A 15,742-nucleotide genomic window follows, 5' to 3' on the forward strand; every position below is an offset into this window, starting at 1 on the left:
GTGCCTTGGTGAGAGGGCAACAGTGTTCTACGCTTCTGTGGGAGTGACTGAGCACTGGAATAGGTGGCTGAGTTTCCCCCCTTAGAGATGCTCAAGAACCACCTACACACGATCCTGGGCAACTGGCAATAGGTGGCCCTGCTTGAGCAAGTGGGGGTGGGCCAGATGACCTCCAGGGGTCCCTTCCAACATTCAGCATTGTGAGCACAACTGATGTAGAGCAGCTCAGGGTGCCCAGCATCTGAGGGGATGTAAAGTTAGGTGGTTAAAGACCCCCAGAGCCAACCTGGGGCACCTGCTGATCCCTCTCCCTCTGTGGGACTGGCAGATGTATGCCTTGTGCGATCTCCACTGTGGACAATGGGCACAGACTGGTGCTGTCCCTGCACCGGCAGCCTCCTCTACAATTGAACTTGTTTCCCCCTTCACAGTCATTAAAGTTTTCTGCATCACAGCTTCTGCCTCCACACAATCCTTTTCTTGGAGGACATTGTCTCGTGTTTCCAAGGATGACAGGCTTTGCCTTGGGTGGTGGGGGAGAAGGGGAGGACACAAGCAGACTTTTCACCATTCCCAGGGCAATGGGAGGGTTGGACACAAGGCAGTGGGGCCTTTCCAGTCGCTGTCCCTCCGAGCTGAGGAAGACATACTCAGCTCCTCCACAGCCAGTGGTGATCAGGCCCTACATTCTGGTGTCTCTGCTCCAATATGGCCCCTTGGCCTCAGAGCCATCTCCTGCAGATGCAGAGCCCAATCACTGCTATCCCCCAGTGAGGAGCCCAGCACTGCTGGAGGCTCGGAGAGGTCAAGAAGGGAATTCCACCTCTACACCCTATACACCCTCCACCCCCTAAAGAGTTCCCTGCACAGCCCCGCAGGTACACAGATGTGCAGGGCTAAGGCCACTCACAGGTTGCTGTTGAAATCAGCCTGGCCAGGCCGCACACCAGGGCCCTCATGCGTCTCACACACACGCAGCTTCCATTAGACAGGGCGCCCCAACAACAGCAGCCAGTGCCCAACCCCACACAGCTGTTCTGTGGTGCCTGGCCTTTCCCCAGGGCATACAATCGCAGAATCGTTTAGGTTGCAAAAGAACTTTAAGATCATCAGTTCCAACCATTAACCTGGCGTTGCCAAGTCTACCGCTAAACCATGTCCCTACGCGCCACATCTACGCCTCCTATAAATACTTCCAGGGATGGTGACCCACTCGTGGGCAGCCTGTTCCAATGCTTGATAACCCTTTTGGTGAATAAATTTTTCCTAACATCCAATCTAAACCTCCCCTGGTGCAACTTGAGTCCATTTTCTCCTGTCCTATCACTAGCTACTTGGGAGAAGAGACCGACACCCACCTGACTACAACATCCTTTCAGACAGTTATAGAGAGCAATAAGGTCTCCCCTCAACCTCCTTTTCACCAGACTGCACAACCCCAGTTCTCTCAGCCGCTCCTCAGCAGACTTGTGCTCTAGACCCTTCTCCAGCGTTGGTGCTCTTCTTTGGACATGCTCCAGCACCTCAATGTCTTTCCTGTAGTGAGAGACTCAAAAGTGAATGCAGTACTAGAGGTGCGACCTCACCAGGGCCTCACCAGGTCCAAGTCAGTGTCACCTCTGTGCCTGGCAAGATCGTGGAGCAGATCCTCCTGGAAAGGTATGCTAAGGCACATGGAAAATAAAGAGGTGATTGGTGACAGCCAACATGGCTTCACTAAGGGCAAATCATGCCTGACAAATTTGGTGGCCGCCTACGACGGGGTTACAGCGTTAGTGGATAAGGGAAGAGTGACAGACGTCATCTACCTGGACTTGTGCAAGGCATTTGACACTGTCCCGCATGACATCCTTGCCTCAAAATTGGAGAGACATGGATTCGATGGATGGACCACTCAGTGGATAAGGAATTGGCTGGATGGTCGCACTCAAAGAGTTGTGGTCAATGGCTCAGTGTCCAAGTGGAGAACAGTGAGGAGTGGTGTTCCTCAGGGGTCGGTACCGGGACTAGCGCTGTTTAACATCTTTGTCAGTGACAAGGACAGTGGGATCGATCAAAAATAGCGTGGTCAGCAGGTGGAGGGCGGTGAGTCTGCCCCTCTACTCTGCTCCTGTAAGACCCCTCCTGGGGTATTGCATCCAGTTCTAGGGTCTCCAGTACAAGAAAGACACTGAGCTCTTGGAGCAAGTCCAGAGGAGGCCACAAAGATGATCAGAGGGCTGGAGCACCTCTCCTATGAGGACAGGCTCAGAAAGTTGGGAATGTTCAGCCTGGAGAAGAGAAGGCTCCGGGGAGACCTAATCGTGGCCTTCCAGTACCTAAAGGGGGCCTACAGGAAAGATGGAGAGGGACTGTTTATCAGAGAATGTAGTGATAGGACAAGGGCTAATGGGTTTAAACTAAAAGAGGGTAGATTTAGATTGGATGTTAGGAAGAAATTTTTTACTGTGAGGGTGGTAAGGCACTGGAACAGGTTGCCCAAAAAGGTTGTGTATGCCCCTTCCTTGGAAGTGTTTAAGGCCAGGTCAGATGGGGCTTTGGGCAACGTGGTCTCGTGGAAGGTGTCCCTGCCCATGGCAGGGGGGTTGGAACTACCTGATCTTTGAGGTCCCTTCCAACCCAAAGCATTCTATGATTCTCAGAAATCCATGAGTCCTGATGGGATGCACCCACAAGTGCCAAGGGAGCTGGCAGGTGTTATTGCTATGCCACTCTCCATCATCTTTGAAAGGTCATGGAGATCAGGAGAGGTGCCTGAGGACTAGAGGAAAGCCAGTGTCACTCTGGTCTCCAAAGAGGGCAAGAAGGAGGACCCGGGAAACGACAGGCCAGACTGCCTGACTTCCATCCCTGGAAAGGTGATGGAACAGCTCATTCGGGGGGTCATCAATAAGCATGTGGAGGAGAAGGTGGTTATCAGGAGTGGTGAACATGGATTCACCATGGGGAAATCATGCCTGACCAATCTGATAGCCTTCTGGGTGGACGAGGGGAGAGCAGTAGGTGTTGTCTACCTTGACTTCAGTAAGGCTTTTGACACCATCTCCCATGACATCCTCGTAGGCAAGCTTAGGAAGTGTGGGTGGGATGAGTGGTGAGTGAGGTGGGTAGAGAACTGGCTGAATGGCAGAGCTCAGAGGATTGTGATAAGTGGCACAGAATCTCGTTGGAAGCCTGTAGCTAGCGGTGTGCCCCAGGGGTCAGTACTGGGTCCAGTCTTGTTCAATATACTCATCAATGACCTGGACGAGGGGACAGAGTGTACCCTCAGCAAGCTTGCGATGATTCTGAACTGGGAGGAGTGGCCGACACACCAGAAGGCTGTGCTGCCATTCAGCGAGATCTGGACAGGTGAGAGAGTTGGGTGGGGAGGAACCTAATGAAATTCAATAAGGGCAAGTGTAGGGTCCTGGACCTAGGGAGGAACAAGCCCAGGCACCAGTACACGTTAGGGGTTGACCTGCTGGGAAGCAATGCTGCGGAGAAGGACCTGGGAGTCCCGGTGGACAACAAGTTAACCATGAGCCAGCAATGAGCCCTTGAAGCCAAGGCGGCCAACAGTATCCTAGGGTGCATTAAGAAGAGTGTGGCCAGCAGGTTGAGGGAGGTTTTCCTCCCCCTCTACTCTGCCTTGGTGAGTCCACATCTGGAATACTGTGTGCAGTGCTGGGCTCCACAGTTCAAGAAAGACAGGAAGCTACTGGAGAGAGTCCAGTGGAGGGGTACAAAGATGATGAGGAGACTGGAGCATCTCTCTTATGAGGAAAGGCAGAGAGAGCTGGGTCTGATTAGCCTGGAGAGGAGAAGACTGAGAGGTCTTCTAAATGCTTCTAAATATCTAGAGGGCAGGTGTCAAGAGGATGGGGCCAGACTCTTTTCAGTCGCGCCCAGAGACACGAGAAGGGGCAGCGGGCACAAACTGGAACACGGACTAGACGATCTCCAGAGATGCCTTCCAACCCCTACCGTTCTGTGATTCTGTGATTCTGTACCTGGGTGTGCATGCTCATGTATTTTTATGTGTGCTGACATGTGAGTGAAGGGAGGATGGAGTTCCTGGCCATCCTCGTTCAGAGAGATTGAGCATCTCTGACTCTCCTTGCAATGTAAGGCTGGATGGGATCAGCCTGAAAGCATGGGTCATGCCTGCCTTTCCCTCCTTCTGCTCTGTCCTTGCTCTCTCCTCTCCATGTTGGCTTCTCATCCCCTTTGGTCTACCCAGGCCAGCCTAGGAGGGACCTGCAGCACCCCTGCCTCCTCAGGGCAAGCCGAGGGACATCCTGCAGGAACTCTGCTACAGCCAAAGGATACCTAATCTTGACTGTGCCCAGTGCTCTCTTCACGGTGGCACAACTCTCATACTAACTTCATTGTTGTCTTTTGTGGCATGAAAGTGTTGCTGCAGCCCAGCCTCTTTCTGTGTTGTCCTTCCCTCTCTGGACACTGTCCCAAGCGCTCAGTGAGCAAGGTGTAAGTCTAGGGTGGGGTGCTCAGAGTGGAGGCAAAAGGGGACTCTTCACTGTTTGCAGAGTACGGGGAGTGTGGGATACAGTGCTGTCAGCCCTTTTAAGGCACTGTTCCTGGGAACTGAGGAAGGCTGCTCCAGAGCCAGTGGCCTGCCATGCTTTGCCTCTCCCTAGAAATGCCCTCTTGAGCATGTCCTGTGGTTGGGGAGCCTGATCAGTGGTGACCTCGAGTGAGCAGCCATGGGACTGCAGTATGGCAGTGGGAGGCTGGCAGTCTCCTCTTGGGCATGGATGTGCCTCCTAGTCTGCATGGAGGTCTGCTAGGAGGTAGCTCAGCAGGTGACCTTGAAGGCTAGCACAATTTTCTGTGCAGAGGGGAGAGGGAAGCAGGAGAGAGGCACAGCAGGAAGAGAGGCTGGGGCTGCTGCCTGTGTGACCCAAGGGTGGCCAGAAGCTTTCCAAATGACTGCTTTGATGCACAGAGGGGTTGGACACCACCTTCCCCCCCCGTGGAAGGGGACCTACTGAACTGCTGCAGCAAAGTGTTGAACTTGCTGAAACACCTCTGCCCAAGGCCTTGCTCAAGGGTTGGTTTGGCAGCAGACGCTCGAACCCACTTTCTGAGCCCACACATCTTCAAACTCCTCACAAGAGGAGGAAGGCAAAGCTACTGAGAGGGGAGGCAACTAGTTCAACACAGACATGTGAACTGAAACACTGACACGCTGATACAGAGTCTCTTCCTTGCAGCTGCTCTTTGTGGGGTGGGAGGTTGGCTTTTGAAGAGAATACCTTTACCGGCAAATAACCTGGGAGCAACTTCATTGGTTCAAGCTCTTTTCAGTGTGCAGACCTCAACATTTGCAGCCTGCAGGAATCTGGGCTGGAAGCAGACACACAATCCTCTGCTGCGGTATTGTTTCTTGCACAGGAGCTGGGAGGGCTGGTTACAGATCCCCAGGTCTCCCTGAAGGAGATCACAGCACCCACCAGGGAGGTAGTCATGCACTCTTTCTTTCTACCAGTGGGGTAGATGAGACACCTGCTGATATGAGGCTGAGGCTGGGGCTGTCTCCTCAGAGAGCACAGGGGAATTGAGGGCCCATGGATGCCCCATGCTGGGAGCTGCCTGGGTCGAGTTTTTCTTTGTCTGCATTTGTTCTGGTTTATCATTAGTCATGCAGATAGGAGAAGGCAAAGATACAGCAGCTCTTTACATCAACTGCCATGGCTGAAATTCAGGAGGGAAATAATGTAATGGAAGCAGCTTTAAGGTGTCTCTGTCTCGAGACAAGAGAAACCCAGTTGCCATTGGGGAGGATGGATGAGCCTCCTGTGCTTAACAGTGGTCAGGATGAACAAACTGATAATAATTAAATGCAGTGGCTCACATATGTGCAGCTTGTACTTTACCAGATAGCAGAGCTTGCTGTGTATATTTACATCACTGACAATAAGAAGACTTCATCTTCATGTAGTGTGCTGTGGGAATATTTAAGAGCCCGTCTGCATAAACTGATGTCTGGAATGGACAGGAAACATTACATTGTGGACTCGACTTCCTCCAGCCACAGGAAGCTGTGTATTCCTTGTGGTAATGGGAAACATGGTGATACGGGCACTGCGCTTGGGGCCAGCGCCGTGTGACATGAGACCAGCTGGGGAGCTTGGCCTCTCCTCTGCTGGTACCAGGGAGAGCCTCAAATGTAGGAGGTCTGGTAGGTGCAGCTTGTTTGGAAGGTGTCTTTTTTCTTCTTCACTGTGACTTGTCCTTCTTGCTGGGTGATGGTGGTCTGCCCCATGGTGCCTGGAAGAAAGTGAAGGTCAGCAGCTCTGCAGGGAAAGGCTTCAGGAAGCAAGCCAGGAGAGAATGCAAACCCCTGGTGGAGAAGGCTCGCTGTCCTTTGCCCTGCAGGAAAATCCTGGGGCCTGGGGACAGCCAGCTGGAGAGTAATTTCGGGCAGGAGGTCAGAGCTCTCAGGCCACCATAGACCCTGAGGAGAGCTGTGCTGTGTCCCTGCTAATCATTCCTACTCCTGCTCCTACTGCCCAGAGGACCAAGGAACAGGCTGTAACACTTGGCCTTTCTGTGCTGGGACCAGCAGCCCTCACACATGTTGAGGAGCCCACGGAGCTCTGGCAAAAAGATTCATCCTGCTTCCCTATCCCCGTCACCTCTGAAGGGTCCTAGCTCCCTGAGCACATGCAATACTAAGCTTGAAAAGAGGGAGCCCTGGCTGTGTTGCCAAGCAGGAGGAAACTGGAAGCCATGTCAGGTATGTGCCAGCCAGGAGGCAGAGTGGGACACGCTGTTAATGTCAATGGGATGAGAGCTTAAAAGTCCCTGGGATAGCTTTGACAGGATTTGCTCACTTGCATTGGAAAGGGAGAAATGTGGGGCTGCGGAGAGAGCTGAGATCTCCTCTGGTGACAGCAGGTGGATCAGAAGACAGAAGCAGAGAGAGGTGGTTTGAAAGGGAGAGAAAAGGTGGTGAAGTGGTCTGAAGTACCTCTCCTCTCTCTTCTAAGTTTGTTTCCAATAGTAAGAGCATCTTGACGGAACTGGTGCAAAACCACAAGTGTGAGGCAACATTTCCCATTTGGGAGGCCACAGGTTTCTTCCTCAATGAGGTTCCACATCTCCCCCTGGGGTCCTTAGCTCTCTGGGGACACTGCTATTTCTTCTGGGAAAAGAAGGCTCTCCTGTTTCTCTCACGTCTCCCCTTTCTTTCCTCAGCTGCCTGGGAATAAGTCCTCTCCCCCAAATCCCCCACGACAGGAGAGGAGCCCTGCTCTGCAGCAGCCCAGGGCCTCTGGCTGTGTCTTGTTCTGCTGGGATAACACACAGTGCGAGAGAGGAAAGGGGGTCTGCCACAACCACAGAGATGACAAGGACAACCTACTTCTACTCCAGGGGAAAGGGTGAGGGGTCAGCAGGGAACAGGGTGAGGGATCAGGGGGCCACCCCCTACTCCCAGGGAGCACATGGGGCACCCACTGGAGTGCTGCACTGTGAAGGATGGAGATAGCAATAGCCCTGCAGCCCAGAGCTGAAAGGGCATGTGAAGGGGTGGGGTACTGCAGATGGGGTGCCCTACCACCACAGCCTTTCCAGGTTAACTCCAAACTGATCCCATGCACCAGGCATGTCAGAGAGAACAAACTGTTCCTTCTTGTTAAATTAATGTGACCTGGGTAGGCACAGACCTGGGCTGTGCTGAGCTGTATATATCTCTTGGCAAATTTGGCAACGTTGCCACCAACATGTCCTTGTCTTGATCTGGGAGGGAAGCACCGTGCTTTCGTATAAATGTCCTTTTGCTCAGCAGTAGAAATAAGGAGTGATTTATTTCTAAGAAAATCCCATGAAAACTCAAAAGACAACAATGCCAGCGAGTCTCAGCAAGGGCAGGATTTGCACTATGTGCTGAACCCCAGCTCATTAAGAGAGAGCCTCCTTGGTTTCAGTTTGTGCCAAATGCCTCTTGCCCTCTCATCCTTGGAGAAGAGCCTGCCGCTGCCCTCTTCAAAGCCTCCCTCAGGTATTTGTACATATTGATGAGATCTCCCCTGAGACTTCTTTTCTCTGTGCTGAGCAGACCCAGCTTGCTCAGCCGATCACCATGTCACAGATGCTCCAGGCTCCTCTTCATCTTCTACATAGCCCTTTGTTGGACTGTCTCCAGTATGTCTGTGACACACAGTTCCCCAGCCAAAATGCACACACCCTCACCCGCTGGAGTCACTAGCACACTCACATTCATGCATCTCTCCAGGGTCATCAGAGGTCCTCAGCCCATCTAGGCGCTGGAGCCTGGGCCCTTGTGGTGGGTTGACCCTGGCTGGGGGCCAGGTGCCCACCAGAGCTGCTCTATCACTCCCCTCATTCACTAGACAGGGGAGAAAAAAGTATAATGAAAAGCTTGTGAGTCGAGAGAAGCACAGGGAGAGATCACTCGCTAATTATCGTCACGAGCAAAACAGACTGAACTTAGAGAGGAAATTCATCTAATTTATTACTAAGCAAAACAGAGTAGAGGAATGAGAAATAAAATGAAATCTTAAAACACCTCCCCCCACCCCTCCCATCTTCCTGGGCTCAACTTCACTCCCGGCTTCAACCTCCTCCCCTCTCAGCAGCACAGGGGGACGGGGAATGGGGGTTGCAGTCAGTTGATCACACGTTGTTTCTGCCACTTCTTCATCCTCAGGGGGAGGACTCCTCTCATCGTTCCCCTGCTCCAGCATGGAGTCCCTCTCACGGGAGACAGTCCTTCACAAACTTCTCCAACGTGAGTCCTTCCCACGGGCTACAGTCCTTCAAGAACTGCTCCAGCGTGGGTCTCTCCCATGGGGTGCAGACCTTCAGGAGCAGACTGCTCCAGTGTGGGTCCCCCATGGGGTCACAAGTCCTGCCAGCAAACCTGCTCCAGCATGGGATCCTCTCTCCACGGGTCCACAGGTCCTGCCAGGAACTTGCTCCAGTGTGGGCTTCCCATGGGCCGCAGCCTCCTTCAGGTGCCTCCACCTGCTCTGGCATGGGGTCCTCCACGGGCTGCAGGTGGAATCTCTACACCCCCTCATCCTTCCTCCATAGGCTGCAGGGGGACAGCCTGCTTCACCATGGTCTTCACCAGGGGCTGCAGGGGGATCTCTGCTCCGGCGCCTGGAGCACCTCCTCCCGCTCCTTCTGCACTGACCTTGGTGTCTGCAGAGTTTCTCACATCTTCTCACTCCTATCTCCGGCTATAAAAAAACCTCACTCTAACTTGTTTTTTTCCCTTCTTAAATATGTTATCACAGAGGCACTGATTGGCTTGGCCTTGGCCAGCAGCGGGTCCGTCTTGGAGCCGGCTGGCATTGGCTCTATCAGACACAGGGGAAGCTTCTGGCAGCTTCTCACAGAAGCCACCCCTGTAGCCCCCCCCACTACCAAAACCTTGCCACGCAAAGCCAACACAGCCCTCTTACCCAGCACAGGAGTGTTCTTCTCTCTGGCTAGGCCAGACTCTTGCTCAATAGCAAACACACATGCAATCACCCACTCCTCTCACAACTGCAGATCCCTCAGACATTACCATGGCTTGGTAATATCAGCCTGTCTAATATCCCTGTGCTGGCCGTGGGCTCCCTTACCCACCTCTGGCTCAGGTTTTAGATGCAGCTTTTCCTCCCACTCACTGCCTACACCAGCTTGAACTATGCTAGCAAATTCCACATATGCACCCATGCACATTGGGTTAAATTCACTAAGAGAAATGAGAAACACACCGAGGTCCCTCCAAGTCACTGGTTTTTAGACCTCCCACAAAAACACGTGCAATGCGGTCCCTCCAGTTGCTGACAGTGAGATGTATTACCCCTGTGACACGCTCTTCCCTCTCCAGTTGCCGGCATTCACACCTGGCTTACACCCAGGTCGCTTCAGCTGCTGGCACAGACACCGACAGGTTCTGTGACCAGAGGCCTCTTCTCCAGTTGCTGGCACTGAGACCTTGCTGCACACACCCTGGTCCGCTCAGGTGCTGGCACCCAGGCCTACAATCCCTATGGCCATTGGTTGTTTGCCCAGTTACTGGCACCCAGATCTCTCTTTCACACCACTCTCTCTGTTTACTGCCACTCACAAGCGGCAAAAGGAGTGATGTTGCAGAGAAGGATGGTTCAGAAAGGATTTAATAAGGCAGCTGGGGGAGGGACTGTGGTGAAGAGGCACAGGGCTCCTCCCAACAAGTGCACTGACCAGCCCCTGCTTGGGTGCAGGTACCTCCTCTTATCCTTTCTCTTGCCTCCCAGTGCTCCTCCCCAGTCCCCTCCATGCCCCCACCTTCGACCTTTCCCCTCAGCATTGCTTAAGAAGTGTTGCCTAGTCCTGCAGGACCCCGCTCAAACATCCATAATCCTCATGTTCCTCTTGTCCCTTCTTGTCACTTCCAAAGCTCAGCCTGACCCACTTCCAAGCCACACCCGCAGTTTCCTAATGGCCCATCAAGCAGAGGCTGAAGAGCTCTGATCTCCCTCCTTGGCTCCCTTATCACTTACTCAGAGATTGGTGTCCTTGTGTGCTTTGTTTGTCACTGTCCCTTTTAGTTCCTCTTCCCTGTGAAAGGGAAAGGGACTCGATCTGACCGCCTTAGAGAACCAGTCACTCTCACCTTCCACATGCCCTGACAGTGGCCTCTGCTGAACTTGCTCAGGTGTGTGAGTTCCTCCAGACACTGAAAGGCTCCTGAGCCCAGAGAAAAGTGGGTTTCTGGAGGCCAGGCTGTGGGAGGAAGCCCTATGTTGAGCTCAGTCTCCAAAACATCTCCTTGCAGCAATGCTACGCCATGGCAGTCACTTTCAAGAAGTTACAAACATGAAGGAAAAGGGAAAGGCTGGCCAAATGAGCAGTGAGTTTCAGGTGGAAGGTGGGTGTAGAAAAGCACTCAGGTCCTGTGAAATGTCATTCTAGAAGGCATTAGTGTGTGCCCCCATATTCCAACATATCTATTGTTTGCCTTCCCAGATGTCCTGCCTTTCCTGCAAGATCCTGAATCCACCCTCAGAGATGTTTGAGTACAGCCCAGCATGAGGACAGACCTGAATTGCACCTCCAGATGGGATCCAAATCTCATCATTCTTACCGCATTCTTACCCCATCCAGGTGGGAATGGGGCTTCTCATCCACCTCCCAGTACCCTACAGAGATATTTTTCTCCAGGGGCAGAGACTCAGCTTTCTTTGTCACCTCAGAAGCCCTCACTGCAAACACCTGATGCCATGGCCTACTGAGCTGACATCACTCCATTGATGAGAACATCCTGGCCTGCTACCATCACTGCTTTTGTCAGCTTCCAGCACAGATGCTTTCCAGGGTCAGCTCTTTGCTTTCCAAAACAGACTGAGCATCACAAGAGAAGCATGCACACATGGACAAACTAGATCACAGAACTGCAGACATCAGCAACTTTCCATTGGACAGAGGACCCTCTGGGACTCAGGGACACAGGGGTTCCCCCCAGCCAAGCACTGGTGAGTCCCCAGAGCTGGAGGAGAGACATGAGAAGCAGGGGGACAGCTCAAGTGATTGAACAGGGAATCTTGTCCCGTGCCGGCTGATGGGTCTTGCTCACAAGGTGAGGCTTTCACTGATCCCCAGATGCCGGGCTGGGAAGACATTTGCCTTCCTTGGGCTTCTTTGGCTAGGAGGGAAAGCCACAGGAGCACCATGCTGTTCTCCAACGGTGGTCATTGGTGGATGCTGAGGGAAGAGTTAGAACTGGACACGCAGCTGGGATACTTCTCCTGAATACTCACTGCTGCGTCCCATTCAGTTTCAGTGTCTCAGGGTTGTTCCTGAGCCTGCTGTGGCAATGCAGCCTGGGGGCAAGGAAGGCCAACAGCATCCTGGGCTGCAGTAGGAAAAGTCTGGCCAGTTTAGGTCAGCTGCCGTGTCTGTGTCCTCTCCCAGCTTCTTGGGTGCCCCCTGCCTTCTCCTTGGCAGGCCAGTATGAGAAGCTGAAAAGTCCTTGTCTGCTTGGCAGCAAGTAGAACCTTCAGTGTGCTATCAACATTAGTCTCATCATAAATCCAAAACACAGCACTATCTTCTACTACTTTCTTCTGTTAAGAACAAAATTAACGGCTGCAGGCTGTTTTCCTGCTTTTTCCTTCTCCTGGAGATCACAACCAGCCCATCAAGTCCCCTGCGGGGGAGGAGTGTCCGTGATGAACATCTCCTGCCAGTCAGTGCTCAGCCAGAGACAGGAGCCTGCACCCACCTCTCTCAGGGATGGAGACAGGCCCTTTTGCAGCCACTCAAGTGTATCCTGCGCCTCCGTAGTGTCTGAAAGGAGGTAGAACCAGGAAGAGGCAAAAGCTCCAAGATCTAGGTGTCTGACTCTCTCCCCCCACAGGGGAGTTCTCTCCCTTTTCAAATGTCTCTGGGAACAGCACCTACTGTAGACATCCCACACAGAGTCAGAGACACTGCTTCTCTCTGGTGGGAGGACATCCAGCACAACCCTGTTCTTCACAGACCTCTACTCCACCTCCTTTCAGGTATCAGAGTCGACCTCTTGTCTGGGGATGACACCCCCCAGGTGGATGAGAGGAGAGGATCACCTTCTGAATTCAACAGTGTTTCTGCCTACAAGTGTATTGGACTCCTTACGGGACTCTGTGGAAAAGGATTTGGGGATTTTGCAAGACATGGGATGTTTAGGGGAAGGATGAGAGGCAAGGAAAGGGAAGGATCAAGTGAGTTTGGCCTGGAGCAAGCATGGGAAGACAGATGGAGGCAGGAACAAGAGGGGTCGATCCATGGGAACTTGTGTCTGATCCATGTGCTCGCCTGGCCGTGCCTGTTGCTGTGCCTTGTTTGTCCACCTGCCAGGAGTTCTCTGGAAACACAGTTACGAAGCCCAGCTGGGACAGGGAGCAGGGTTGATCCTTCCCTCTGTGCCTTGGAAGCCTCTGACCATGGGCTTTGAACAGCTCTCTCAGCTACTCGAGACACACAGAGGTCCCTGGGGACTGCCTAGAGCCTACGGTCTCTTCCCAGAGGCCTCCTGCTCCATTGGGCAACTTAGCAAATCTGTGTCTGACTCACTCACCACCTAGGAACCTGGCATCCCTTGACGCTGCTGTCAGTGTGTCCAGTCCAAGCTCTTAGCCTGTCTGCTGGGCCTCAAGTCCAAAGGTTCTGAATCCTGTCAAACAAGCTCATGGTCTCAACACTGAGCCACTGTGGGGAGTGCTTGAAGGAGCCCATGACCCTGACATTGCCTTCTGCTGTGGGTGTGGAGCTTGAACTCCTGACTCCATTTGATGACTTTGTAACAGTGGCAGGAACCTTTGGGAAGGTCTGTGACAGCCTGTAGCTGGAGGACTCAGGTGCACATTGGATGTCCCAGCTTTGACAAAGTAGCAAAATGTGAAACATCCCCCCCCACCCCTTTCTCGGTGTTCTTTCGGCAGGAAAGCTTTTCATTCCCCACTTGTGAGAGGAGTGCCCGTGTTTAGAGAGCAGAGGAAAGCACCTGCTCAGGGTCGCCTTGGCTAACCTAGTGGGGCACGTCAGAAGGGCGAGAGAGGCCCTGCGTGTTCCCTGTCAGCAGTGGCGGCAGGACCGAGGGCTGTCCGGCTGCCCGTGGGCAGGAGGATCTCTGCTGCCCGCCTCCCCCTGCACAGCAGCAAGGCGCTGCTCCTCTCCGGGAGCCAGCGGGGCCGGCGGCTGCAATCGCTCCTGCCCGGGCACCGCCGGACACCGCCACCGCTCCGGCCGCGATTCCTGCCCCGCTGCCGGCACTGTACCGGGGAATTTCTGTCTGCGCCCCGGTGGGAGTGCGGGGGTGAGCATGGGGTGAGGGGCGGGAGAACGTTTCTGCCCGGGGGGCGTCTCTGGATCCGCGTCGGGGGCACGTCCCTGGCAGGGCTGCGTGGCGCGGGGTCTGCGGAGCCTCGGCGGGCCCGATGCCGGTGCCGGTCGGGCGGGGGAAGGGGCGCGGGGCCCGGGGCCGGGCGGGGCCGGGCGGGGCGAGGCGGCCCCGGCGGGCGGAGCGGCAGCGCCCCCTGGCGGGCCCGGCCGGGGCTGTCCCCCCGCCCCCGACACACACGCCCGGCCCCGCCCGCCGCCCTTCCTGCTTCGTGGTTCGTGCCCGGCCGCAGCCCCGGCTCCTCTCCCCGTGTCTCTCAGGGCGCAGTAATACACCGCCGCGTCCCCGCGCCGGGGCCGGGCGAGCCACAGGGCGCTGGACCGGCGGTCTGCCGCCACCCACAGCCGCCCCGGCGGGTCCGGCACTGGTTTATCTCCAGTGACTCCTGTCACAATGTGTTGCGGTGCCTGGTCTGAAAGCCGACGGTACCACTGAACGTTGTTCGCCTGAACTTTGGGGTGTGAGCAAGTGATGTTGATGCCGGTGTCCTCGGTGGTCTCTGCCGACGGCTCCTGCTGCACCTGGGCTCTGCCCACAGCCACTGCCAGAAAGGAGAAAAAAAAAAGAAAAAACCTGAAAATCTGCTTTCTACGCAGCCCTGCCTGCTATTTCCCAGAACAAATCCTGCAGAAGCAGCCAGGACCATACAGAGATGATGAGGTGCGGGGTTTCCAGAGGCTGTCGACATGTGCAGTAATGGAAGTGCCCATTAAGAATTGGTGGAGAGATGAGTGTAGGAATGAGAGCTGGAAGGGAGGAGTCATTGAGGGGAGAAAGGAAGGAGAAGACGGGAAGAGCAAGGGAGAAAGAGAGAAGCAGGAGGGCCAGAGGCGAGCCTCTTGCCCAGCGCCGGTCCCAAGCAGCCCCAGGTCCAGCGCCCCGCCACCACCGCCAGCCCCACGCACCCAGGAGCACCGCGGCCAGCCCCGCCAGCCCTGCGCCCCGGCACCGCCGCATCCCGCCGCATCCCGCCGCCCGCGCCTCGCTGCACCCCGCCAGCCCCGGCTCTCTGCTCCGCCCACGGTGCCTCCTCCCCTCCCCTCCCCTCTCCGCCTCCGCCAACTCCGCCCCGGGGCTGAGCCCTGCCACGGTGACGCGCGGGGTCTCGACCGGGCTGAGAGTGCTCCGTGGCTCTGCACCCGCAGAAGTTTGCCTCCTGCCAGTCCGACTCTCCCCATCCTCCAGCAACGACCCCTCAACAAGAAGAAGCCTGCACAGCGCCAGCTGCAGCCTGGAACAGCTGAAGGACCCTGACCAGGAGGTGGACCAGCTTCCCAGAGCTGTCTCTGAGCTCAGGGGCTGGAAACAGCAGCCACTGATGCCCTGCGGATGGCAGGGAGGAGGCCCAGAGCCTCCCTTCAGCTGCCTCTCTGCGCTCCCAGCACAATGCCTAAAAGTTGTGTCGTGGTAAAGGGGATGTGAGCACAAGTGTGACATGGGCATGCAGGGGTCAGGTAGGGCACCGTGAAAGGTATACAGTCAGAAGGTAGGTGAGAAGGGGCCTCCAGAGGTCATCTAGATCAATCCCACGCTCAGAACAGATCCCATTAGATCAGGTTGCTCAAGGTCATATGCAGTCCAGCCTTGAAGACTTCCCAGGATGGAGGTTGCAAAACCTCCCTGGGAAACACCTTCCAGTTGTTGTTCTTTCTTTTAGGCTACTGCTTAATCCGATTTCTCCATATCCCAGCTGATGTCCATTGCCTCCACTCCTAATGCTGAGCAGTTCCAGTGTCTTGGTCCATTTTCTCTGTCCCCTCTGATTCAGTAGTTGTAGAAGCAAGAAGGTGTCCCCTGAGACAGCTCTTCTCCAAGGTGGGCAGGCCCAGTTCCTTCAGCCTCTCCTCACACATCATG

The 15,742-nt window shown here is 54.7% G+C and overlaps 1 gene segment (V, D, J or C); it reads right to left on the reverse strand.

Annotated features, from left to right (window-relative positions):
- Window positions 1-6,166: 6,166 nt before the first annotated feature.
- LOC129195234 (T cell receptor alpha variable 26-2-like) lies at window positions 6,167-14,842 on the reverse strand. The segment is given in 3 exon segments: window positions 6,167-6,273; window positions 14,064-14,426; window positions 14,791-14,842. Coding segments are annotated over 3 exon segments (522 nt in total).
- Window positions 14,843-15,742: the final 900 nt, after the last annotated feature.

This window comes from Grus americana, chromosome 22, assembly GCF_028858705.1.
Source record: "Grus americana isolate bGruAme1 chromosome 22, bGruAme1.mat, whole genome shotgun sequence".
Classification (NCBI taxonomy): domain Eukaryota; kingdom Metazoa; phylum Chordata; class Aves; order Gruiformes; family Gruidae; genus Grus; species Grus americana.